The following is a 27,429-nucleotide window of genomic DNA, read 5'->3' as shown; positions in this document are numbered from 1 at the left end:
TCTCCCCCTCTCTCATTCATCCACCTCCATTATACTGACAAATTAAATAAACCACTCCACTGCCTAAGAGCCTGCGACCGGGGCTGGGTGGCAGAGAGTCTGCAGGAGCCGGGAGAGCCGAGCCCGGAGCGGCTCTCTCCGGCGCTCCGTCTCTGCCCCCTTCCCCTGCGTCTTGCTCTTTTCCTCGTGCGCTCCAGCACCGGGCCCCTGACGTGGCAAGCTGAAGACCTAGCGGAGGTCTTGAGGTGGGAGGTGGGGACCTGGCGAGCCTCCCTCCCACCCAGCTGGCCCTGCAGCAGGTGGAGAAAAGCCTGGCGGAGCAGCAGGTACAGGTACCTTCCGTTTTTCACTCCGGCGAAGGAGGAGGCTGGGGGATGGCGGGGGAGATGGGTGTTGGTGATGGATGGGTGAGGGAGGTGGGGAATTTCAACTTTGGTACATTAGAGAAAAGCGGACAATAGAGCTGCATGATTACGATTATGGTGACTACTGTGAAAGATTGCAAATGATGCTGCAATACTTGGACAATGTACTTGGAAGTATAATATATACAATATATATATAATAATATGTAGCCATGTGTGGTTTTACTGCAGGTGTCAAAATTGCATATTTGATAAAGTGTGCAGCTCTGATGAAGAGGGGGGGTGGGGGGTGAGTGTGTGTGTGATTGCAATACAGAAATCTTGCTGTGGCAGGGGTCAAGAAAATGCAGTTCACTTCATTTGAACACTATTCTGTCTGTTATATATATATAACATTCCATATCAGGACTGATTCAAATGGCTAATTAAATAATAATACATTTTAATAACTGCAACATGTTTTTCAGAATCATACTTATTATTATGGGATTATTCATAAAATCAAAGCATCTCCAGTATTTGTTTCTTTAAATCTTAACGGTAGAAATAGTTTTCTAACTTGACAGTTAGCTCCATGCTACAAACCTAGCTAAGTAATAATATCCCCCTTTTCTGAACAAGAAAACATATTTCCCATGAACAAATAATAGGACCAACAAGTGACCAGGCTTTAAAACTTGCCACAGGGCACAAGAATAAGGATAAGACAATAAAAGGTTGTTTTAATGCGTTCTTGTTACATGCTTAATTAAGTAATGCTGCAACATTATCCATTCAGGCATTTTCACAAATCAAAATTAGCTTTTTTTTTTTGCTTGAGAACCACAAAACATTCACTTGATTTATGCAAATTATGTTATATTATGGTGCATTTAGGCAAAGTGGATTATGCATTAGTCACTGTGTACATTTACTCCACAGTGATTAAAATGCATATAGTTGTGTTACATATAAAATCAAACTTCATTTTTGCATTTGAATTTTTGGAATTCCCTTAAGCCAACAGCATTTGCAACATTTTTCTTATATATCGGTTATATATAGTTTACTTTTTTTTTACTATGAGCCTTGGACAATTTCAGGCTTTTTAAGAAAGTTATAAATTTCTCAACAACCATGAGTGAATACTTAGTATGTTAGTCTATGTGTTCTGAGGCACGGGTACAAAGCTAATGTTTCAGCTTTTCAGTTTTCCAATTTTTTATGCCCAAGTAAATCAATAGACTTTTTCATTACTGAGGTTTTTGTACCTGCACTTTGCCAATACTCCTTTTTCTATAACGCATGCTCCTCGTGTTTCAAAAAGAGTGAAAAAGCAGCCAGAGAAGGTTAGACACTAAAGTGCAATCAAGAGTGCAGCGTCTTTTATCATGGGGGTCTTCTGAGAGTGTCTCAGAAGCAGCTTGGGGGCGGCTCATCAAATAATAAAGCGCTGGATGAAGAAAGCGAGGTGGAGGGGCTGGATGGGCTGAAGAGAGAGGAGGAAAGGGCAGGTAGAGTAAGGACGCTTTGAATGCTGCTGCGATCTGGAAGGGTGACCTCATTTGGGATGCCTGGAGTCTGGAGGGGCCCGGCGGATCCCGGGGCCAACCGCACACGGGGCCCTCTGAAAGAGCCCCAGGACAAGGGGGTCGGGCCACCACCTACCTCTTCTGCCACCTTCTTTATCAGCGGGTCCGGCCAAAGGAGAAGGGTTGAGAGGTTGGGCCGCGGCGGAAGCGTCAAGGGGTGCGGGAGGGGAGTTTAGCTCTTTAAATCGACCCAGGGGAGAGCCTCTCTCCACGGAGGGGCGGCGGGCTGTCAAAGCGGCCCCGGTGGATGGGCTAATGGGGGTGGGTTGGGGGGGCATGTGCCCCAGGCTGTGAGGCGGAGAGTGAGCACCAGGCGGGCGTGGAAGGGGAGCTAAGGTCAAGCTGGTGTGGCGGCAGTTGACTGTGACTAAAGGACTTGTTTTTTTTGTGTGTGTGTTGTTAGCGTGTCAGATCTAATTTATGGTGATGTCAGGAGGGGGTTAAATAAGATTACAAGCTTTGCACTCTGTCACCAGACTCCAGTGCTGCTGCTCTTAAGCTTGGTAAATGACATTTTAATAGTCAGCTGTTTTTTTTTTTTTTTTTCAACCTGTGGAAAACGCAAGTGGACACACACACACACGCACACACACACACACACACACACACACACACACACACACACACACACCGGCAGGTTTTATTGATTTTAAAACCATGACAACATTTTGCTTTTGTGGTGTGTGTGTATATACATACACACACACACTCACACACCACGAAAGCAAAATGTTGTCGTGGTTTTTAAAAAGTAAAATATAGTTCCGGTGTAGAAATAGGTGCCAAGATGAATCTTTGGTTTGAGAGGGCTGAAATCTCACCAGTCGCACAGTTTAATGTGGGAATAATGAGCAGAAACGTGGGATGGGAGTTGGGTGCAGGGAAGCATGGGGAAGATGCCGCAGTAACACTGCACACCGTCCTGCTGTTCACTAACACACAAATCCACATAAAAGTAACTCAAATTTACTGTCATAATATGGGTACAAAGTCAACAAAATACAATTAGCATCTAACCGGAAAGATCCTTTTATTTTCAATAACATTTTAAGCGGAATCAGTGAGGCTCAGTGTTCAAAGAATTAAACATAAGTAATTATTTATGTCATAAATGGGACACATGATGGTTATTGCTGGTGAGGAGACCCAAAAAAATCCACTGCACAGCACCCTACCTGCTCCTAGAGGCAGTGGACGTTGGGGGTGAGACCACAAGTACTCTGGGGCTCGCCAGCAGTGGCAGAATCTCAATGAGACCCTTCACATGAGAAAAAAAAACCCCTCTGCCTCTGTTTCGATATCATCTCCCGTCCTGCGCGGCGACATTTATTAATTCCGCACCTCCCCTCGGCGGGACGGGGAGTGGTGAGTGTGTTCCTGCAACCTCGCGTTTAATTTAATTACTCCAGCTGGGTGCGCGTCGATGGCAGCGGCCGCATGGGCCTGTATTGTCAGCACGTTCCGCCGCTAACACAATTACTGATTGCTTTTAGATAGGCAGAAATATGATTACTTTTTTTTCCCCCCTCCCCATCTCTCATTCTCTATCCCTCTTTCTCTCTTTTTTTTCGCGGAGGAGGGGGTGGTGGTGCAATGGTGAGCCTTATTAGTTTCATTTGAAATCTGCCGATAAATGGGGAAACTTCATATTTCCAGTGTAATGAGATTATGCTTATTAGGCCGAGGCCTGGCGACCCTTGTGTGGGGGGATTAGAGGAAGTAGGGAAGGATTATGAAGGATGATATACCACCAACACAGACCCTCATCAAAAGCACCCTCATGTGTAGGAGCCTCGCTCGTAGGTCACAGGTTCGGCTTTCTTATGATGAGGACGGTGGGTTTTATTTAGACACATTTACACACACACACACACACAATGGGCCAAAAAGACCACAGGGTCCAAATTACAGGGGACCTTGGCTCCCTCTTAAAGACATTTAGGGAGAACTTCTCCACTTTTTATTATACTTTTGCATATATTGGGGAAGGGGGGGGGGTTAAATGTGTCAGCAATAATTGTGTCAGTAAATGTGTCAGCCAATTTATTTATAATTTTTTGGTGCCAGAAATAGAAGAATATCTATGTACATGTGACCACTCTGTACTTCCATCCCTGCTCAAGCTGCAGAAAATGGCCAGTTTGTTAGATGGTGACACCATGATTTAAGAGGCTGACTCTGCTGCTCTAGACTCATCAGGGACGTTATGACATTAGCACCCTTGGACATGTAATTGACCTGTTAACTGAACTTTTACCGCTCTCATACAGTGTGCGTGTGTTTGAGCATTGATCCCTTCACCCCTTTTCAAGCTTGTCATGTACACCTGAAGGCATCTTCTCAGAGCTCACATAAGACCAAATAGTAAGCCTTGACCCTCGAAGACAAAGCCAGTCAACTCATGCTCACGTAAGAGGGTCCACGACTCTCCTGCCTGTTTTTCCTCTTAACAGCCTGACGCAAGACAAACTCTTAAGCAATAGCCGCAGTACAAGTGCATTAGCTAGATAACGAGCCGCCATCGGCAAAAAGGTTAACAAAGCTACCCTCCCGTCCTCCTGCCACGTGGCAACCATTGTGCTTCTGCATGAATATAGAGTTAAAAAAAAAAAAAAAAACTCCCCAACCCCTCCCACCACACACATACACAACCACAGCACCACTTTCCAGCCTCTGACCCGAGTCGACTAGACGACTGCATTAAGACACGCGCCTGTGCTTGGGCTTCGTCTAATACCCATTAGTGTTAGGACCTATTACCCCCATAATGAGTGACATGCGCCCTAATTATAATTGTGCCGGGAGATGCTGACATTATTAAATGCAGAAGGCTGGAAGAGCCATTAACGGCGCTCCTCTAAGTGATCTGTCCGTGAACTGCTAAAACCATTGCATTCATTAAATATCAATCAAAAAAGGTGCTATGATTAATTGATGAGGGAAATAATAGTTAACAGCTTTCTCTGTTAAAAAAAAAGTGGCAGCCTTTTTTTCCCCCCTAAGATATGGCACAAATTGTTTAAGTGCATTTGCATATCCGGTGGTGTTAAATAAATTTGGTCTTCGGGTATTATATAGTATGTCTCTCTACTCACTCCTTGTGACACATTCCTACTTTTTAGGGATTGTGGGAGATATATAGTGTTGTCACATTGTATTTTAGGTGCCTGTTTTAAAGGTTTAAGGCCCGACATGACATCACAAAGGTAGGAGATGAAAAAGTATGAGGTGTTATTATGACAATGCAGTCATTTACCGGGTAGAATCATACCTGTTTATAACAATACATTTTTTTATTTCGTCTGCTCCCTCCCTTGTGATGGCACACAGCCATTTTTAAAATGATGTCATGGGAACAGCAGTTCACACAGTCACATGACGCACCAGCAAGTTCAGTATATGTCACTTAGGGACTTAATGAGTTAAATTTTTGTGGGGGTTTTTTGTCACCGTGATGGTAACTTGCTGATTCTGCCGCTGAGATGCTGACAACAATGATTTTGATAAATATCATAAATCACTTGAATCGCACCAACTTTGTTGGATTCAGATCACTTTCATCTCAGTGTGTGATTCAATTTAACACCCAGGAAAGCAGACAAGCTGCAGACGCTACGAGGAGCCGCCCTCCCACTGTTGTCAAAGCTCCTCCGTACAGTCGAACTGACAGGCCGCTGTGACAGCAAGCTTATACAAACTGCTGTTGGGGAAAGGAAGGGGGGGGGAAAAGAAAAAGACGAGTGAGTGACTGGGAGAATGAGAGAGTGCCATGCCTTTGATGCCATTAGGTCCTGTGGTGTGCTGGTGTGTTGTTATAGTAGCTTCAGCTGCTACTGGAGCCCAGGGTGTGGGAGGCTGCGGGCTTAGAGATTCCAGCGCTAGCAGCGGGGCTGGAACCGCAGAGCCAGAGCCCGGCTGTGAACATCCTCTCCGGGCTTATCGTCAGCCCCGTTAATCCTCTGCTGGGCACCAGGCGCTAATTTCTGTCCCCAGGCGTCCTGTGTCCTGTAATGCTTTGTGGGGCGCTTGTACAATCTGGGGACTCCTGAACAGGATGCAGCGATGTCTGTGTTTTTCTTATAGGTTTTTCTTTTCTTTTGATTTGTTTTTGGGTGTGAACTGCCAGTGACAAACGTACGGAATATGCGAATAAAAATAGTTTCATGTCACACAAGAGAGCTGAAGGAGATGCTGAACAGGATGAAAAGAGAAAAATAAAAATGATCACGAACTCTGGTACTCTAGGTTGACGTTGATCGCTGCTCTTAAAACATTGTGTCTAAAGGGCCTTTACTTACAGTAAAGATGAGCAGATTAGATAAAAAATCAATTAATAGAAAGAGTGATACTTTATAGATCACAAAATCTTTTATGCTAAAGGATGTAATGCAGGTGAGACATTTACATTCAATATAGAAAATTTAGCCAAGCTATACCCAAAAAGTTGTCAAAGGCTGGCACACTTTCCATAACCACTTGTGATCCATTTGATGGTGGACGTGTCTGCCATGGAGGGAGCACATGAGTTCTTGTCTCTTGCTTGCAACAACACAGCTTAGTCTGCAACATATTGGCCAATACGTTCATATTTGGGAAAACTGCCCTAGTGGATTTGAATGGCTATGGATTGGATTTGTGATGGACTGATTACTTTCTGTCTTAAGCAAAGTGAAACAATGGACCCACAATTCAGTTGCATTTACATTTACATTTACAGCATTTATCAGACGCCCCTTTCTGAAGCAACTTACAATCAGTAGTGACAGGGACAGTCCCCCTGGAGACACTTAGGGTTAAATGTCCCCTGTTATGGAAATTTCACTTTGTGAGATTATTTAACATTAATACGAGTTCCCCTAGCCTGTCTATGGTCCTGCAGTGGCTAGAAATGGCGATAGGTGTAAAAAGAGCTTTCGTCATTCTCCTTCATTGTTCAGAGAGCGGCAGCTCAGACGTTTGGATCTGGAATTTGTCCCCTGATGATGTCATAAGGGGGAATGGTTACCTCCCATTTCTCATGCTTTCCCCCCCCAGAGCATCCCCCCCCCCCCCATCCCCCTTTCCTAAAACATTATCTCCACTTACCGTCATGACTTCCAAATGTGTGAAGCATTGCAGTTGCTCGGTGTTTGGATGTAAAAATGTTTTTAGTTTTGTCACGCGAGACTTTTATTTTTTTCTGGAAAAATGCAGACACGACTTCCTGTCTTCCTTCCTTTATCAAAGTGGCTGTAATTCTGCACCAAGGCTGAATTTTGGAAAGAGACTTCAGATACAGTGTTAGGGGACCAATAAGACCGATATAAAAGAAAAAAAAATCACATTAGCACTGAATGGTAGTAAATGGGGTTTGAACCTGCAATTTGTGGTCTTCAGGTACAGAGGTGAGTGCGTTGCCTACTAGGCTACTACCATCCAGTAATGTGGTAATGTGTGGGCGTAACATTACGGCCTGAGCCACACTTGTCTGGTTTTAAATGTAATAGCAAGCTCTAGTCATAAGAATTCATCATGAATAATTATTGGCAAAATGGGTGACTAATTTATTAAAATGCTTTAATTGTGCATTTAATTGGGACAATGGACCATGATGGACCATGACAGTCCCGTTTAGATCAATGTGGAGGGAACAGTCAAGTTTTTATTTGAACTTACTTGGTTTAAGTTTCTTTGAAAAATGTCGGCCAGATGATGTGTGCCACGTAATGTATTTTTTAGCACCATTTTAACTAACGCTTTACTTTACGTTCAGCGGCACCACTTGTATGCCTGATGTATAACTTCATAAACACACAGGAAAGAAAAGCCTCCGCACATGCACATTACTGCGGGTGTATGGATTCCCCGCCCCCTCCCATCCTCAGTAACAGGGGTTGTCTTCCGTTCTCGGTTTACCAAACACCTTGAAGGCATTTGTTAAATCACCGGCAGCGGAAGTTGGCAGGAATTTGTACGTTTCGCGAGCGTAGCGCTGAATGGGGCTTGCCAGCTCGGCTTTTATGGATTTGTTGCCCACCCCTCTTGATGCACTCAGGCCTGCTCTTAGATTTCCAGCCTCTCAACCATGGAGTGGCGAGCAGTGACAGGGACAAGCGACGGCAGCACTGCGCCGACCTGAAATCTGCTCAAACTGAAGGGCCTTTACTTCATATCCAGACTTATTGTTCAAACCGCAGAGCACCACGTGTGGTGAAACTCAATGGCTTCCTTTCAGGCAACCAGGAGAGCATTTGTAGGAGAGACTGAACATGATTTCGAACTGTTGTGTACAATTTCGTAAAATAACTACATCGAATTGTATTTTTTTTTTGTCTTCGGCAACATTTGGTGTATTTATATAATTTTATCATGCATTAGCATTACTTATGTTTTTTCTGCCTTGTGTGGTCATTAGTGTAAAGATGTGGCATGAATAAAAGCTGATGGATTCTGTATTTTCGTGTGTGAAAACGTAACATGGCCTGATGTCATGACAGCAGCCGGGCTTTTATCAGTCCAGTCATTTGGGTTTTAGTTCTGTGACCTGATTGAACGATCCTGCTGCCAGTTTGCATTCACCTATTAAAAATGAAGCGGAAGGAAGAACGGTGAGACTTTTACAGGATAGAGAAGGGTGAGGGGGTCCAGTCTTGACAGTGTCAATCATAACTGCTCCCTCTTCGTGCTCTTTATGGGCTTGTGTCCCCAAAATTAAAAACGTTCATTTCCCGTCTGGATTTCAGGTCCAATACCCCCCCCCCACACACACACACTCCCTTCATTGTTCACTGCGTGTGTGCGTGTGTGTGTGTGCGTGTTTCAGATGAAGAACCATTGATCCACTTTTAGCTGCCGTGTTATGCCCCTCTAGGCTAGAATCATCACCGGGATTAGTGAAAGTGCGGCGCTGACAGTCCAACGCTGGCATCTGGTGACGTGCGTCTAATCTCGCTGTCCTAATTCTCCCCGCAACAAAGCAGCAGATTCGACGCTTCGACGCTTTTGTAAAGAGACACAAACGCTCCGCAGCACAATTCCAATTTCACTCAGACCACTTAATTAATGCGCTCTTTTGACGAGTATTTTCCACGTATTTTCCATCACATTTTTATAGTGAGTATGATCTTTTCTTCATAACAGATACCCCAGATGCAGCTGGGTGGGGTAACTTTCTGTTTCTTAGAGAAAACGCAGAATTGTTCGATGGAGCTTTTTTTTGGTTTGTTTTGTATTGGTGTGGAAAAGCGCGCGCCCGTCGCTCCCTCGCGCGCCCCCGCCGAGCGCCCAATTACGCTCCCGAAGCGCGCCGCCGCGGCAGCCAGCACCTGACAGATGTTGTTCTCGCAGGTTCAAGAGACTCTTTACCCGCACTTCCAGGGAGCGTAAAAAACGACACAGCTACCCTCCTTCAGCCCACACATTTAATAATAATAAATATATATACATAAAATTCATTACTGAATGACGTGAAAAAATGATCTGTGATAAATAACGTCTGTTTATTAATGGTTTACCTTTTGTATGTGGAGAAATGCTACTGCCGATGTAATATTGGTCAGAAATCATTATTTGCTTCTCTTCTCCCTCGTTATTATTACGTGGTTAGCTGCGCATCTCTCTCCATCTCTCTCTCTCTCACTGTGTTTCTGTGTCTCTCGCCCTCCGCACAACTTTTCCTGCGTTAGTTCGCGACATGGAACATGGATAATGTGGCTTTCCGCATTTTTACAGTTTCGGGGTTCAACACCCACCTCCGACTGTGCGCGTGCGCGAGGCGTCAGTCGCCCCCCGTATCCTAGCAACGGGCACAACACGCGACGCACCTGTGGCCGCCGTTTCCGGACACAACATGTCTAATAAAGACTCATGATAATGACTTTAATACGGTGTTCTTACCGACGGTGATAAGATGTCGGCGGTTTTGGTTGGACTACAGAGGCCCAGCGTCACTAATGCCACCAACAGTCACGCATGGACGACACAGGGTTACAGCATTACTACATACAATTAAAAAAATAATTTTAATAAACACCACTGTGCAGTTCTTTTCATGTCCGTTCGTTATTCGATTGCGTGCAACATATACAAATAGCGAAAATTCTGAAGCAAATGAGTGAACAAGTAAAAATATTTTTAATTTCCATCAGCAATAATGAAAGAGCTTTCCCACACCTTGCGAGGACGAACGAAGCTGCGCAACCGAGGTTTACGACGAGAGAAGCTTTATGCAGTGTGGAAGAAGCGCGCCTCCTTCAAATTCCCCACCTTCAGAGAAAACGCCAGTGCGCATGTGCAGAGCAAAAAATATACTTTTTATAAAAACACTTTCAACAGTTGGCATGTTCCTAGTCTAACTGGTCTAAGCTATATATCTATATTCTCGGGATATCAATAGCCGATGTAACTCGCTGCTTTTAAATACGTTCTTTAGTCTTTTTAGTTTGAAATCCCCAGTAAGTGAAGTGAGTGCAGCGATATGGCGCCAGTCGAGGGGGCGGAGTTGTTCATGTTCGGTAATCCATACGATAAAACTCCGATATCGATACTCAGTCAGGCCAAAAGTTCAGCAGGATTTTTTTTTTTTTACTGTTTACCTTTCTTTTTTTTGGGGTGGGGAGGCAGCTTGTCACTCTGGCCCGCTCCTCCCGGCCACGTGACCGTGCGACTCACGCCATTGGTCCGCCGCGCCCCGCTCCCCGCCGCGCCATTGGTCCGCCGCGTCCCATTTAGCCGCTGTCAACGCGCGTCACGTGGCTGCGCGCCGTTAACTTTTCTAGCCCGCCGGTAGAAAGTCGCTCAAAGAGGCTTTTCATCGCGCTGGAGGCGAAAATCGACATTTTGTGGATTGTAAACGGCGGTTTTTATGTCCGCGTCCCCGCTTTGGTGCCACCTGATCCGGAGCGCGTTTTAAGTAAAAGTACCGAGTGAAGAAGGCGGCCGGGTGAATGTACAGCATGATGATGGAAACGGACTTGCACTCCCCCGGAGCCCCGGCCAACCCGGGCGCGGGACACGCGGGCCACGCGGGACACGCGGGGCCGAACGGCGGGAACAAGGCGAGCCAGGACCGCGTGAAGCGGCCGATGAACGCCTTCATGGTGTGGTCGCGGGGCCAGCGGCGCAAGATGGCCCAGGAGAACCCCAAGATGCACAACTCCGAGATCAGCAAGCGCCTCGGCGCCGAGTGGAAGGTCATGTCCGAGGCGGAGAAGAGACCCTTCATCGACGAGGCGAAGCGCCTGCGCGCCATGCACATGAAGGAGCACCCGGATTACAAGTACCGGCCCCGGAGGAAGACCAAGACGCTGCTGAAGAAGGACAAGTACTCCCTGGCCGGCGGCCTGCTCGCCGGCTCCGGCGCCGGGGTCGGGATGAGCCCCGCCGGGGTGGGACCGAGGCTGGAGAGCCCCGGGGGCCACGGCGGCCCCGCCACGGCCGGCTACGCGCACATGAACGGCTGGCCGAACGGCTCGTACTCGGCGGCCGCGGCCGCGGCGGCGATGATGCAGGAGGCGCAGCTCGCCTACGGCCAGCACCCCGGCGCCGGCGCGCACCCCCACCACGGACACCCCCACCACGGACACCACCACCACCCGCACAACCCGCAGCCCATGCACCGCTACGACGTGGGCGCGCTGCAGTACAGCCCGATCCCCAACTCGCAGGGCTACGTGAGCGCGTCGCCGTCCGGCTACGGCGGCATCTCCTACGCGCAGCACCAGGGCGGCGCCCTGGGGTCCCTGGTGAAGTCGGAGCCGAGCGTAAGCCCCCCCGTCACCACGCACGCGCGCGCTCCCTGTCCCGGAGACCTGCGGGAAATGATAAGCATGTATTTACCCACGGGGGACGCGGGGGACCCGTCGGTTCAGAGTAGACTCCACGCGCTGCCGCAGCACTATCAGAGCTCCACGACGGGCGTGAACGGGACGCTCCCACTCACGCACATCTAGTCAACCAAAAATTCTCCTCTTTTTACATCCCACCTACCTTTTTTTGTACAGAATGTGTGTTCTTGTAAATTGGAGGTAAATATTATTTAAATATGACGGGGAAGGGTTGCCAAGTTGAGAAAGAAAAGTTCTATCGTTGAAGCTGACATTTTGAACTATTTTATTTTCATTTCTTTTCACATTTGCTGAGGATTTTTTTCCTTTTTTTTAACGTGGTAGAATATGGAGTGGGAGGTATGGAGGTTTATTTCTGTTTTAAAAAATGAAACACGTGCGAGTTAACTGTGTTTTGAATCCATTTCTTCAATTTGAATTTGTGTTGCACAGTTTTTCCTTGTGAATTGTGGATACATTTAGGAGAGACTGATTCACGTGTAAATATTTTACTAAATACATTTCTGCCAGATTAGATTTTTTTTGCGTTGATATGAGTTAAATAAATTTCACAGCTGTTGCTCTAATTCTGGAAAGAAACGTTGTTAGTTTCGTTTTTGCTTGATTTGATTAAAACAAAAGTCACCCTGTGAGGATTTGTCCACTTGGTCCACGAAAACGAATTATAGATTTTTCATGTTAAAAAAAAATGTTAAAACACAAGCAGTGCCATGTTCTCCCCCCAAAAATACGAGATCCAGTTAAACCGCCCCAGTGACCCCGAAAAAGCGCGTGAATTGGCGGGGATCCCCTGGGTGGATGAATGACTCGCACGCGAGAAGAATATTAATTTTAAACGCCACACCATACCACCGATCAGCTTTATTTTGCATCGACACTTTATCAATTTAGCGCTCGTGTTATATCATCATATTCATATTCCTAAATAAGGAGAAAACTTCTGTAACGATAAACTGACAATCGACACGTTATTTATATTTAATATATATCTATATTTTTGATCGAAATGTTTTTTTTATTTCTAATAAATCCCGGCGCCTCGGTAAATGAAAATTATTATGAATCTGAAATTTTTATCTAGCCTGCCGGTATTTCACGTATCACGTATCTTTAAAAATCAAACGCATTTTTATTTACAGCAATTTACAGTAGGATCGAAGTTTGTGAATTAAAATTCATGTCTCGATACAAATGTGAATCTGTAGCGAGTGGAAAGTGTGTGTCAGCGACAGACTTCGTCATTAGTACGTCATGGTGAACGTGTACGAACTTTTCCACGATACAATTGTGCGGAGGACTAAGTCGTAAAATTCAGAAGAATTGTTGCATAAATGTTGCATTGCGGGAGGAGTTCTCCAGGTCAGACGTCAGAGGTCAAAGTTCACAACGTCTGCCACCGCGCCTGCTCGGACCCGAATCCAATCGCTCCTTCACCGGCAGAGATCAGCAAGGAGACCTGACAAATGTGAGATATTATAAGAATAAAACCCGGGATTAGGGTGAAGCGGGTGGGTTCTGTGTCAGGCAGAATGGGATTAGACCGGGTGGGGTCAGTTTAACAATTACCCCCGCGACCGTGACGTCAGCAACAAGTGGCTTCGGCGGCTGGGGGCGCGCGGTGGGTTTCATCATCATCATCCTCAAAAATAAAACCTACTGGAATGTAAAAACACTCACTGATATAAAGTAAAAAATTGCTCATTTTTTATCATTATTTTATCAGGGTTCATCCGACGGGGAAATGTGTGTGTGTGTGTGTGTGTGTGAATATGCAGGATTGAGATGGGGGTCGCCAAATGGCTCTCCGCGTCCTATAAACGGGGATAATTAGCGTCGCTTTATCACGCCCCCGCATATTTTACTCCCCGCGTCCCCATTGGCTGCTGCCCCTGTCGCAGGAGATTACGGGGACAGATCGCGGGGCGCGACTGTGCGACGCGAGATTACAGGCGAGCAGAAGCCAATAAATAAATTCCGCGCCGGCCGCTTATCGTGCAATTACACGCCGAACCGAGACCCGCCGGGTTCGGCACCGACCCGGGATCAAGACGCGAGGGAGACGAATCAAGCGCAAAGCCATCAAATCAATCAATATGCACATATTAATAAACGAAAAAAAAAACAAAAAAAAACAATAAAAGTAACGAGTAACTGAATATATAAGCAATTAATTTCTTTTTTTATGCCTATAAAATAATTTGTTAAATTCCTATAAACTGACCTATATTATTTTGGTCCAGTTTCTGTTTCCCAGAATTCGATTTTACTGAACGCGGAATGTCGGAATGAAACGTAACCTGCACCGTGACCCGCTGCCTGAAATGACGTCAGTGAAGGCCGAAATGTCTGCTGGGTAACGGGGAGAAATGGGGTCCCCGCAGGAATTTGCGCCCCACGCTGACTGCCATTCAGCCTTGCGCGGCTCCCCACAAAGCCGATTATAGGGCTCAGTGCGCGGCTGAAGGTGCGAGGGAGCCGGGAAGGGGCCACACAAAAACCAAACTTTCCAAAACTTTCTTTTTTTGTCATGAAAACTGCTAAATTAGTTGCGCCTTTTCCGTTTAAAGTTACATTAATAAAGAAAAGCGCAGGTTACAAATACCACAAAAAAGCAGAAACAGAACATTGATTTGTCTGTGAAAATCACACATGATAAGTGTGCAACGTCATATCTTTGAAGTTTATCTGTTTTCTTTTTTTTTTTTACAGTATAGCTCCACTCTGTATCAGAAATAAAACACAACAGAGCAGGGAAAGCCACTGTCCGTCTGTCAAAAACTGGGGTTCAGTATTAGAAGGCGTGTTGGACACCGAGGCGCAATGAACGCAATGCAGCTTAACGCGAATTTCTCCCTCAAACATGACAAATATCGCCAGTTATGGTCTGTTATCTCTGACAGGTTATACCATGAATGTAACTGAATTACAAAATCCACTGGAGATGCTCGGGGTCCCCTTGCCATTAAATGTGTTAAGTGTCCTACAGGTAAACGACTTTCTGAGGGGTCTGGGTAGGCACTCTACATATCGACACCCGGATGAGAAATAGCAGTTATTAGCAGTTACAGGTGACATCGACCTCTCACCTGCACGCACAGCAGCTTCCGCTCGGAGAGGAGCCGCTCACGGCGACATCGATCATAACCGATGATGGCAGGTATCGATTAGCCAAGTCACTCGGAGGCCCAAGCACGTTTGCAGGGGTGCAGCCCTGTAAAAGAATATGCAATATTAATACTGTTAATAAACATAAATGAAATGGACAAAGCACACCATCAGTGGCGCCCCACCTCATGGCATTGGAGTTGGGTAATTCTTAAACTTTTCTTGGTTAATGACACTAGTATCATATTTTTAGAATTTGTGGGGTGGGTGTGGTCTTCTGTCTGGAAATACATTCATAGACGTGTAATTAAAGCAAATGAGTTGGACTAAGTAGTCCAGTCCACAACACGGACTTTTTTTTCTCACGCGTCAGTTAAATGAAGGATGCTTAATTTAATTAGCCTAATTCCCAGCTCGGTTTAATGAATGCTGTGAGCTATAAAACACAAACCGTGACTTCACTTCATTCTCAGGAATGTCTTTATGGGAATGCACGGCTGCAGTGGCATCCCCCCCCCCCCGACCTTCCCATGTGTCCCCCTCCAAAGGTCCATCACCTGAGCCCCGTCACCCCGCCAACGCCGCACGATTGGCGGACAAAAGACTTTCTCCTGGGCTGGTTATGGTCGTCAGTCAAGCACAACGGACTATGCAAATGGGGGAGAAAGGCGAGAAGATGGCGAACAGAGGTCCCGATTGTTCGGCAGATTTCACAGCGGAGCGCAGCTGCACCTCAGCAGCCATCCGGGAGAACATCACACACGCAGGAATCGGAGAAAATTCTGTAGATTTAAAAGAATCACGTCCAAATCTACTATTGAAAACCCAGAAGAAAAAATCTTCTATTGTGCCAGGTAATTATTATTAATTAAAAACCTTTAAAAATAACAACAACAAATAAATAAATAGATAAACTAATGGTTTGGAATTAAAAGCAGCTGCATTAATCTTCTTCTAAATTTTTTTCCAATAATAAATGTCAAGTTCCTCACTTTTAAAACAAATTAAATAAAATTCACACACTGTATATAACAAACTGGCTTGGAACAGCAGAAATGCAAAAATAAATAATAATTGACAAAGTTTGAAATAATGATGAAGTCAAATCCACTGGATTTTTACATTTAAAGACATTTAGATTCGCTGACATTTATCAGACGCCTTTACCCAGAGCAACTTTCTATCAGTAGTTACAGGAACAGTCCCCCCCAGGAGACACTCTGGGTTAAGTGTCTTGCTCAGAGACACAACGGTCGTAAGTGGGGTTTGAACCTGGGACTTTGTGGAGAGTGTCTAACCCACTAGATGCACCACATACTCTACTGGTGTAAATTTGACCAGTTTTATTGCTTTTTAATCAGTGCAAGTGTTTTCCATCATTTCCAGCCATTTACAACATGAACAATGTCTGGACTGGAGATTTCATACTTTTTTATGTTTTTATAAGTTTCCCACCAAAAGTGAGGTAATCTCTAAATTCCCCTAACACATCCACAGTTTCATGCCACAGTTAATCCTCATGTGCTGTGTTCTTTTAGATGTCTTATAATATATGAAAATGTTAAAATTTTTACCTCAAAACCATGTAGACCAGGAGCTGTCCCGGTGCTGAAACCAAAACACAGGATTATTTAAATTTACAGCATTTACCGGATACCCTTATCCAGAGAGACTTACAATCAGTAGTTACAGGGACAGTCCGCCCCGGAGACACTCAGGGTTAAGCGTCTTTCTCAGGGACACAATGGTAGTGGGGTTTGAACCTGGGTCTTCTGGTTCATAGGCGAGTGTCTTACTAACTAGGCTTCTACCATCCTGTTAGTAACACTGATGGACACAGCAGATATTTAACCGGGCTGCTCTAAACTAAATCAATTACCTGCATTAATGCCAGACATCCTTGAGGGAAGTTGGACAAAATTCTAAAGCTGCATCCCCTATAATGGATCCCCTATAATAGAGTGTTCACCGTTCACTGAAAGTGGATTCGATGTTGGTGATAATGGACGTTTTTAAATGCTGACGGCTCAGTTGATGATTTCCCAGGGTCTCGGACGGTGAGACGTGCTCAGACGTGGCGAAGAACTCAGCTTTGTGAAGGAGGCGCTCTGGTCGGGTCGATGGCGGCAGCAGCAGTGCGTCAGATGGCATTTTAATGGGGCCCTGTGTTCACTGCAGGCATTTTGCAGAATTTTGATGAAATGAAAGAAACGAACACATCTGGATTCTGTCTGCATTTTGGTACGTCAGTCCAAAAGCAGAGAGGATCACTCATTATCTTCATTTGAAGCTTCATTTGACTGTCAATAATTACTTATTGGGTTTTGGAAATAGGAAACATACAATACATGTAATAATTTAATGCACTAAACATAATCAAGCTTGAGCAATCATTTCTATTCAATTTTTTTAGCATTACATTCAAACATGGTATCTGATGCTTTCTTATCCAGAATGCTGTCCAGTCACGCTCAGGAGCACATCGGTAGTTCAGGCAGATACCGAATCTGGTTCAAATCAATGACTTTTGTGATTATGGGTCATAGGTTGTTAAATATTAGATGACTAACTAACCCACCTAACACCTACCCTCTCAAAGTCCCCTGAATCTCCACCATGGTTCAAACTCTGAGAATGGCAATAAAATCCTAGATGTTCTCTGTGTTTCTTACCTCAGGGACTTAAGGTAGAGTCACCCCTATCATAGGTGTTCACAAGCCTGCCCGGCCCAGTGTTTTTTGGGCTTTTCAGTTTCCTGGTTCCCTGAGTATGAAAAGGTGTTTGGGTCTATCCCTGCATTACTCATTAACTACAGTTTATATATGGAAATACATGGCAAATTCACCGAACAAAGACGCCAGTGGCTGAGTGGGTCTCTTATCTTTTCAAAATGCATCCGATCAACACCTGAAAGAATTCACTCAGCATTTCTACCAATATCAAGCTCGAACAGAGACATGGGATTTGAGACCATGGCCATCTGAAGAGCACCCTGACCATGGCACCAGAACATTGACGACTTTAGTCCAGACTTACCATCTTCCTTTTTTATTTGTCAGGCCCATGCATGCTGATATAAAAGCACTGATGAAATAAACCTGGTGTGCATGAAACTGTCTGTATTCTTAGAAGCTATTTTAAAGCACAACTGTGGTGATCCTGAAGAAAAAGTGAGGAAATATGCAGAACAGCGTGTAGTCGCCATTCATTTTGGATCATTTCCTTATTAATAATTATTGCTCCTACAAACATGGGACTGAAAATGTCACTAAACTGTGCACACCTTATTCCATCTAAAAGACCCTTTTTGAGGCTGAGTCCTTGTCCTGTGTGGGTGTGATAAATGAGTTCTCCCGCAAATCTTTTGGATTGTCCACAGGGTAAAGGATTCATCAGTTTGGGAGATGAGGTTAAACAAGACTATCGGAGATTCTCATTTTCTTCTTTTGTCTTTTTAAATGAATAAACAGCTCTCTCTATCTCTCTCTCTCACACACACACAGAGCAAAGACACTGTGCACAAGACATATTATATATTGTTCCCCTGTTGATAATCTCTCCTCCCCAACGTCGTGTATTTGTGATTGTATGTGTGTGTTTGTGTGTGTGTGTGTGTTTCGATGCAAGAATATAAATCCCAGGCAGGGATTTGCCTTAACCGGAGAGGCTATGGTTGTTAGCGAATCCCTGGCTAAAGATTTTCACAAACACCCACCTCCTTGATCCACTTTCATAGTTATTATTACACGGTTACACTGTCCGCACTGAGGGAATCTTAGCTGGCACCCAGTGCCATAGATCCCGGATTAAAGGCATAGCGGAGGAAACAGTCGGGAGGTATTTGGGCTCCCCTATTATAGCTTTATAATCTGACTGTGTGCACACTCTTGGACAGCGTTCCGGCGACTTTTTCGTGTATACTTTCTTTCCGATTTGTTGGTCTTTTTCTAGCTTTTTTTTTTTTTTTTGGGGGGGGGGTCAAACCACTCCCTATTCAGTAGTCAAGCATCAGTGTCAACTCAACAAATGCAGAAGCGTTCAGAGCAGAGAAGAAGAGAGGGAAGAAAGCGAACATAAGAAATGACCAAATCCGACTTGTAAGCACTCACTTCTTACAGAGGGTTCGAATAAAAACTTTTTGTTGTGCGCTGACAATGAGAGCATAACTGAGCCTGTTCTAATTCACAATTCTGTTTAACTTCACAGAGAAAGTCTGTCCATTCATAATCTTGTTACAATAAAAGAAACCAAATAACGCACTATATGTTCTACGTATGTTTCCTGTAGGGATCTGTCTGAAACACAAGCCGAATTCTGCTTTTATTTGAATGTATAATAATCAACGGCATTGAACAAGCATAATAGAATGAGAGAATTCAGATTTCAGAGGAAATGGTGAAAAAGCAAGAAGAGCTATGAATCGTACTAAAGCACATTTGTCTGGAAATAAGACCTCATTTTTGGGAACATCTATCTGCTTCTTCTGACCCTCATGTATATGTTACTTCTCAGATGCTGATTGTAAATGTTGAGCTCCCTCGTGTCAGGACGGCAGACGAACGTGGGGACGGTAACGCAGGGATACCTGGGATGAAGACAACAGGGTACTTTGCCGGATAACAGCAGGGAGTTATCAGTGTGCGGCAGGAAAAGGCTGGAAGAAACATCTGAAGATGTATTAGTGTGTCTTCCTCTCTCTCCACTCACAGCCAGTGTGAAGTGCATGTTAGTTTTTTGTTTTTTTTTCCTCTCTTTTTTTTTTTTAGCATCTCTAAATTCCCGGCGTTGCTAAGGTGCTTTGGGGGAGAGGATTAGAAACTGCTGGCAAAGAAGCGCAAGGCTTGCAAATTTCCTACAAGTAAGAAGTGACAAAGACGCAGGAAGATGAGAGAGGGGAAGAGAGAGAGAGAGAGAGAGAGAGAGAGACGAAGAGAGTGGGAAGGGAGGAAGGGAGAAGCAATAACAGGTTGTATAAACATGACCTGAGAAAGGAGAAGCATGCAGATCTAAACAGTAATTATCCAGAGAAAGGAGGCTTTCCTCTCTCACCACCAACTGTGTGAGAACTGTCACCATGGCCACTCGTTCACTCACCTTCACCGTAACCCTCTCTCTCTCTCTCTCTCTTTCCCTCTCTCGTCCTCCCTAGTCATGTCGTCTGGTTGTAAAATCTGCTCACATGTCTCCCAGTAGGCCTCAGTCTTTAACTTTCATTTAAATGCCCCTCCTTTCATTTTGTACGGTCTTAAACAGAGTGGACTGAAGTCTCTTGTTCAGATTCACTTCGGATTTGTGAGAACCAAAACAAGCTCAAAGTTGATTATTTCACTTCTTAACATACTTGAGGAAGAGTTCTCAAGAAAACTATTTCTGAAATCGGCCCAATCTGGCGATACTGAGTTTAATGTTCCGTTTCCTCCCATCAGTGATCTTTGTTAGGACCGTGTTCGCTACCAGACCAAACATGGAGTTTATCATCTCTGGTTAATGTCACCTTATCACTCCGTCTTACGCTCTGAAAAGTCCAAAGGTTCCAGCGTTGTGGAGAAAGGTACATTCATTTGAGATGAGATTATTATTATTAGTGATACTTCTGTGGAAACAGCACAGGTCACAGCTCATTGGGAGAGCAGGGTCAAGTCTAAGACCTTTATGAAACCTGCTACACCGGGGCATCCTATTTCACCCCCCCGAAGAAACTGGATCGGCGCTGTTTGTAAAAGTTGACACAATGAACCTGACAGACGACCAGATTTCTCCTGCCGCCCCGGTTAGGGTTACTGTGACCTCATTATTATGCTTGGGAGACGACAAGTAATGGAATCTCGGGTGGCCGCCGTGCGGCGGTGGCCATTATTCCAGCTTGCCTTGATTACCTGAACTGTGGCGAGCTTCCATTTCAACCACTTATCTCCCAGAAATAATCATCTGATCAGCCGGCCGGGCCGGGTAACGGCCCATAGCCTCCGCCGGGTCAAACAGGGAGTTAACCTCGCAGGCGGCCCGCCACTGCCAGCACGGTGGCACTGCAGCACGCGCTCCGAGACTGTGATGGAAGTTGCTGCCCGGGGGGATGAGAATTAGTGGAGAGGGGAAGACAGAGAAATTGGGTGGGAGAGAATGCCAGAGGAAAGTCAGAATGAATAATGGAATAGACAGAGCAAAAGAAAGCAGGAAAAGAAAGCAGGAGGCGGGGTTCAAAGGACAGAGCCACAAAAAGGGAGACTTAAAATTGTGATGAAAAAAGAGGAGAGATGTGTGTGTGTGTGTGTGTGTGTGTGTGAGTAAAAGCTCTATTTTCCTGTAGAGATTTTTACAGCACCACCCCCCCACCACCACCATCACCGCCATCCCCTTTTCCTCTCCCTCACAGGCAGGGTGACAATAGGGCCCCCACCGCGCCTTTCTCAGCCCGACCCTGCAATATTCTGTCCCCCTGGCAACAAGGGTCACCACCTAACCCCCCCCCCCCCCCTTCACCCCCTTGGCTTGCTTTCTCACCAGGCTACTTGAGACTGGGGGAAAGGGGGACGTTTCCGAAAGCTGTGACCTTTGCTCTGCCACCGATTGTAAAATCCCCCCATTTTCCCATCAAACTGTGATCCCAGTCGTAGCTCCCGGAGTCGCGTGGTTCACGATGATGTTTACAACTAAAAACCCTGTAGCCGTGTAGCCATTCACTCCTTTTTCGTGCCAATGATTACACAGCTATTAAGAGTGAAACACCCCAGGACGACAAGAGCGGGAAGGAAAAGTTAAAGAAGTTATCAGACAAATGAAATCTTTAATAAAAACGAATTGCAAGTCCAGACCTAATGTACCTTAATGATGCCCGACGCTGGCATGAGGTCCGGCACTTTTGTTCTCTCTGCTGTTTCCAGCTCCACCGGGCCACGGCAACACAAATGGACCCGGAGGGGAACGTGGAGAGGCGCGCGGCACAGTGTGGGCTTTCCCGCGAGCTGCGGATGCCACATTAAGCCCCCGATTCAGGCCGCCGATAATGACATCCTGACAACCTGCCCAAAGTTATGGAAATCAAGCTTGTGGTGGCTGCCGCCAGTGCGCCCTCCAATCCCGCCGGCCAGAGCCGCGGCTAATTGGTCGCCTAATTGAACTCAGTGTGATGCTCCAGCTTGCTCTCGGCAATCAGAATGCATCTGAGGTCATTTTCTGCACCTTGAAATATCAGATATTCTTTCCCCCTTACCAGCCACCCTTCCCCCAACCCCTTTTCCCTCTGCTTTTCACCATACACGTGTGTCGTTGTGCGTGTGTATTAATGGCCGTTTTAGTCCTCACTCTTGCATTGAACAGACACATAATGGCGAGATATTGTACTCCAAACTCTGCATTTAATAACACAAAAAAATGAAACACACATTCTGTGACCTGCACCATTGAGGAGGCCTTCTTCTGTTTTTTTTTAAATTCTCTCTTTACAGACACACACACACACACACACACACACCTCCCACTCCCACTCACTATTGAACTGCTGAACAATTTCCTCGCTCTCCAAGGGAGAGAGCGCATTTTTCACAATGTGACAGTTTATATGGTGTCTGTAAGTTGAAACACAAACATAGAAAGAAGAGCAAGAAGAAGAATTACAATTTCAGAGTGAAATGCTACTGGAATTTTAATTGGACAAATGAACAAAATTGTTAATGTTATTAATTGTTATTAATTGTTAAGGTCTGGTCTGAAGCAGTCAGTGCTTCAAATGTGTGTTAATTTGCAAGGTTTTGAGCAGTTCATCACAGTTCATCATGATCATTGATCAAAATATCAGTTACATTCAAAACAATGTAACTGACTTGTTTCTAAAACTCGGATAGTCTGTAGAAACACAAAACTATTGGCATTAAACAAGTTATATCAGAAGGGTGTTGGTACGTTCACATTCACTTTGCATTCTTGAGAAGGTGCTCGGAGAGTTTGCTGGGAAGCAGGCAGTGAATCTGCTGCAATAAAACCGGTTTTAGTTCATTTTTGGTTTATTTTTGCCATTGTTCTGGCCTTTAGTGCAAATCCAGTTTACGTGGCAACAAGCCCTTGATGAATATTTATTTACTGGTGCATCCACTTTATGCTCCACAAGGGTCATTAACACTCTGTATTTCGCTGTCGTGTCAGGGCTCTTGTAGAGGAGGTTAAACTACCTGGTGGGAAGCGTGAGGGGCGTTTCGAATATTTCATTAAAAGAAAAAACAGCCCTCAGTTTCAGTTTCTATTGCAAAGTAATTTGTTGTAACTTGTGCATTTTCATATGTGCTGAACATTAAAGTTTGATGATGAAGCTTGACGCTCCCTTGGTCTGTGGCCCTACGTTGGAGACAGTAACTCCAGGCAGGAAGCCACATGGACGTGAGAACCCAGTCCAGGATAACCGGGGTGTCCCGGTTGTGCATCTGAGTGGCTAGAGAATGCTGATATTTTGTTCTAACTGTTGGACCACTAAAAAGGAATAACTGTTCTGACGTACAAAACTGTGGGGGGTAGTACCCTGGCGGGTAAGACACTTGCTTATGCACCAGAAGCCCACAAGGTCACAGGTTCAAACCCTACTTACTAACATTGTGTCCCTGAGCAAGACACCATGGGGGACTGACTGTAACTACTGATTGTAAGTCGCTCTGGATAAGGGCATCTGATAAATGCTGTAAATGTAGTTCATGCCGTCTCTCATGCCAAGGTTCAATATGGCAATAAAAAGGTTACTAGCTGTTCTTTTGGAGAACAAGCTTCCGTGATTCATCTCCTCTCCGTGTTCTGCCACAGTTCCACTCTGCTTCACTGAAGGTTCCTGGTAGTACAGACGCATCTGGAAGGAGAACGTTCACATATTTTTTCAGGTTTGCAGGTGTGAAAGTGAGATTTGCCCTTTGTTTGAAAAAAATGCCTCCCATTTCCTCATAACTTGTCATGGGTTGGTTCCTGCAGATGCTCTGCCCAACTTGCAGAAGTGTTCTGCCATGATTCAGGGTGACTGGCAGAGGAGTTTGCCATTGGCAGAAAATTGAGAGAGTTGTTTGAATGAGGTGAGGGCTTCTGGTAAGGGAAGTGGTTGCCAGGGCTTAGACTCAGACAAAACTGTGGGGTGTTCTGTCCTTTTACCATACTGCAAAATGCTTAAAGAAACTGCTAATCTTAAAACAAAAACCATACAACAAGGATTTTAAAGTCACGTTTGAAGGATTTGCTTTGTTTGCCTACAGTATGACGGGTGGGGGGTGGTATAATAAACCTCAAAGATATCTGAGGCGGTGGTCTCCCCCCACAATCCTATGACTGACTTGCTGGGTGAAGAGTTGACCATAATTGGCTGTGTGTTTGTGTGTGTGTGTGTGTGTGTGTGTGTGTATTCACCAGGTGATGCCTGAAGATTGCTTGGACAGACTAAAGCTCACCTGACCTGGATAAGTGGGTGTAGATCGGTTAGAATATAATGTCATATCACCCAGCAGTCATCTCAAGTCAAGTAGTTCCAAGAGGGCATCTAAACAGGACCAGTGCTTTGAGATTGTCCACCAGACCCTATAAATTGATGCACAACCAATCAAAGGACTCTGGACACAAAATCAAACAAATGAGTGGAATGTCACAGTCAGTCTCCCATCACAAATTAGATCAAATGAGTTGGGAGCCTTGTTGTCCCAAGGATTCAAGCCACTGCTTGACCCCTGACATTTGCAAGGCCACATCTATGTGTGAACTGATGGAATGACATTTTCTCCATAAATGAACAATACAGTTTGCATGGGCACATCACAGCTTAGGTCTCCAGTGTAGAAGTATGCTGATGTTCATGAACAAGGCATCAATTAGACATCATGATGAGAAAACCTTCCTTGAATAGATACTTTACAATTTAAAAAATCTTAAAACAGATGTACTCTGTTTTATACTCCTGCAATTATTACAGTAGCAAAAAACAATATGCTGTAGGGCATTGCTTCTCTAATTGTGGTACATGTGGTGCATAGAGCTGGTATTATTGTTAATACATTTTATTTATACTGTGGACATTGTCATTTGGTGTGTGTTTGAATTGCCCCAATTCGGAGGATATAACAAATGTGTCCTTCTTTTTCAAAGACAAGAATGACCTGATGAAGTCCAATTAAATTTTATTTTATTAATTTGCCGTTACTGCAGATGATAACACATTTAAAGGCATGTGTCTCCAACATAAGAAATGTTTGAAATAATTGAAAATGCTTGGCTAAAATGTTAAAGGACAGCATTTCATCAAACAAACATTACAGCTAAAAACGATAGAATTGTCCATAGATTTTACCATCTTGACTGCTGTCCACAAAGACCAGACCTTAGTGGACCACGTCCCCCTCACACTATAATAAGAAATGGCTTGTATAGATTGTATTGATAGGGCCAGGGCCATATGGATGTACAGGAAATATAGAATCCATGGCAGTGATAGAAAACGAGCTCATCACTGTTTTTGAATGGAATAGTATGTGCATGGTATACGATCTGGTCTACATTCAATGCAAATGTAACTCACTGGCAACTTGAGCCACAGAACAACTTTTGCAGCATTTCACTCTGACGACTTTTTGGACATGGAACCTGAGAAAGCCAGAAAAGGAAGGCCATCCCTCTCAAACTCACATCCCTGGTGCAGCCTGGAGCAGCTGCTATAGCAACACATGCACTTCCAAAACTTTTTCCACAAAAGAAAATGTTGCAGTCGGCATCATCGTCATCACCTAACAAGACTGTCTCGTCAAAAAAAAAAAAAAAAAAAGAAAGAAAAAGAAACGGATAGATAGCAATCAGCCTCGGAACCGGCGGATCCCCTCAGCTTGGGCTCATTTTATGCCTTTTAACCTCACAGCTCCCCAGGCAGGTGCTTTTAGACTGACAGGCAGTGAATGCCCGGGGAGGCCCGTAATGGCCTTCTCCCGATGGGGGGCGCCGACTGCAGGGAAGGGCCTTCCACTTATTGTCATCTGCACAAGAATATGTAGAGAAAAGTCATTGATCTGAGGCTGTGGTGACCCAGAGTCTCTGGCTCTTAACTCTGCGAGACCCCTCTCTTGCCTCCTGCAATGACTAACTCTCCTCACTTTTTCTAGGTTGAGCGCTAACCTCGTATCTCACTCTCTGCCCCCTCTCTCCGCTTCCTCTCTTTTTCTTCTTTGCCCTCGTTCTGTCTGTCCTTTCACAGGTAGATGCGGTTCACGACTGGTGCGAGGCTTCCAGGCTGGACACCTGATGCAGGTTATGGAGGATCACAGGTGGCCGACCAGTGCAGAATGCATGTATGGTGGACATCATTTTAAAAAGGAAAATTGCTAAGACATTGTATGTAGAGCCCTATAATTTTCAATAAATTATATCTGGACAGATTTGAGCATTGAGATTCATCTTAAGGTGCTGTTGCTTTGTATAGAATGTGTATAGCCAATCATCATGCAGTAATGGTAATTCCTGATGTAGTGGCGTGACCCCTGCCTAAAACAGGTGTTCCAAGAACTTCAGTTGTTCCTTGCTCCCCATGGCATGAACACGCCACGAAGGGAGAACTTCAACCAGAACTTCAAGTTCTTGTACTAATATAATTCCGTTATGTTCTTTAAAACCTACAATTTTAACAATGTCACTAGTGAAAATTCCACTTGCTCGAGCAGGATGCCAGAGTTTTTGGACTGGCATGAGCGAGTGGGAAACCAATCCACTAGTGCAAATGGAAGTGAAGGGGTTTTTGGGATGTCCGTGACGTAACTAAAGTTACAGCAATTCTAAAAACCCAGCTGGACACAATTTCATGGTCTCAAAAAGAAGACATGTCCAAAGGAAAGAGGACGTCTGGTCACCCTAATTAATCCTCCCAACGCATATAAAAGGTCAATATTGTAAAAGTGTTGAAACATTGGGGAATCTGACAGACCTACTCAAGTTTATTCTCTTGAAAAATGAAACCACGATTATGTGCTCAATCAAAAGCCCCGCGGTACCTCTGTGTCTGGAGTGACTACTGTGCATGTGTCTCATATCAGCACAGTGATGTCGAAATAACCTCGTCACTTTTTAAATCCCGCTTAAAGAAATGAAAGGGAAGAATGAAATAAAAGAACCCCTTTGTGCCCGCAACAATATGCGTTTCATCTGTAATGTTGCGATTAGCGGTGTTGACTCCGTAGAAGCCGGCGTTGCTCCGGTTTTAATGGACCGCCGGAACGGCAAGATAATCTGTAAACATTTCTGTGGAGTGGAGGTGCTCTCGGCTAATTAGCGCGCAGGCCTCCAGATTAGGCGTTCTAATTCATTAATTGGGGTTACCGGAGCACGAGGAGATCTGTACAATCTCGTAAACGCGGTATGGCACGGGCGACGATCCCATCTACGATCCGCCGCCGAACCGTGGAGGGAAAAGGAGACCGCGCGTGTTCATTTATTCATTTTCAGGTTTTTTTTCCCTGAAGTCAGGTGGCCGGTGTGGCGTGTCAGCGGTCTAACCTGTTCCGCCATCCCAGTGTTCCTGTTCTCCTGGGAGCCAGCCAAGCGATGGCAATTAGGCGTAAGCCAATGCCA

The 27,429-nt window shown here is 45.0% G+C and overlaps 1 protein-coding gene and 1 long non-coding RNA gene across 3 annotated transcripts; both read left to right on the top strand.

Moving 5' to 3' along the window:
* On the top strand, positions 1-26,248 carry LOC114764633 (uncharacterized). Of its 2 annotated transcripts, none has more exons than XR_003742535.1 (3): positions 1-326; positions 15,339-15,719; positions 26,063-26,248. It is a non-coding gene; the product is annotated as an uncharacterized LOC114764633 (long non-coding RNA). The 2 variants fall into 2 exon arrangements; XR_003742534.1 differs by lacking the exon at positions 26,063-26,248 and adding an exon at positions 16,912-17,725 and having other exon boundaries at positions 2-326.
* On the top strand, positions 10,684-12,335 carry sox1b (SRY-box transcription factor 1b). Its single transcript, XM_028954422.1, has one exon. The coding sequence runs from the start codon at positions 10,861-10,863 to the stop codon at positions 11,863-11,865; it is 1,005 nt and encodes a 334-aa protein (XP_028810255.1). The 5' UTR covers positions 10,684-10,860; the 3' UTR covers positions 11,866-12,335.
* Positions 26,249-27,429: the final 1,181 nt, after the last annotated feature.

The sequence above is a fragment of the Denticeps clupeoides genome, chromosome 15 (genome assembly GCF_900700375.1).
Source record: "Denticeps clupeoides chromosome 15, fDenClu1.1, whole genome shotgun sequence".
NCBI classification, from domain to species: domain Eukaryota; kingdom Metazoa; phylum Chordata; class Actinopteri; order Clupeiformes; family Denticipitidae; genus Denticeps; species Denticeps clupeoides.
This window is presented reverse-complemented; position numbering and strand designations above follow the sequence as displayed.

Excerpts from the sequence above, each read along its gene's own strand:
- sox1b (XM_028954422.1), top strand. The coding sequence starts at position 10,861 with ATGTACAGCATGATGATGGAAACGGACTTGCACTCCCCCGGAGCCCCG.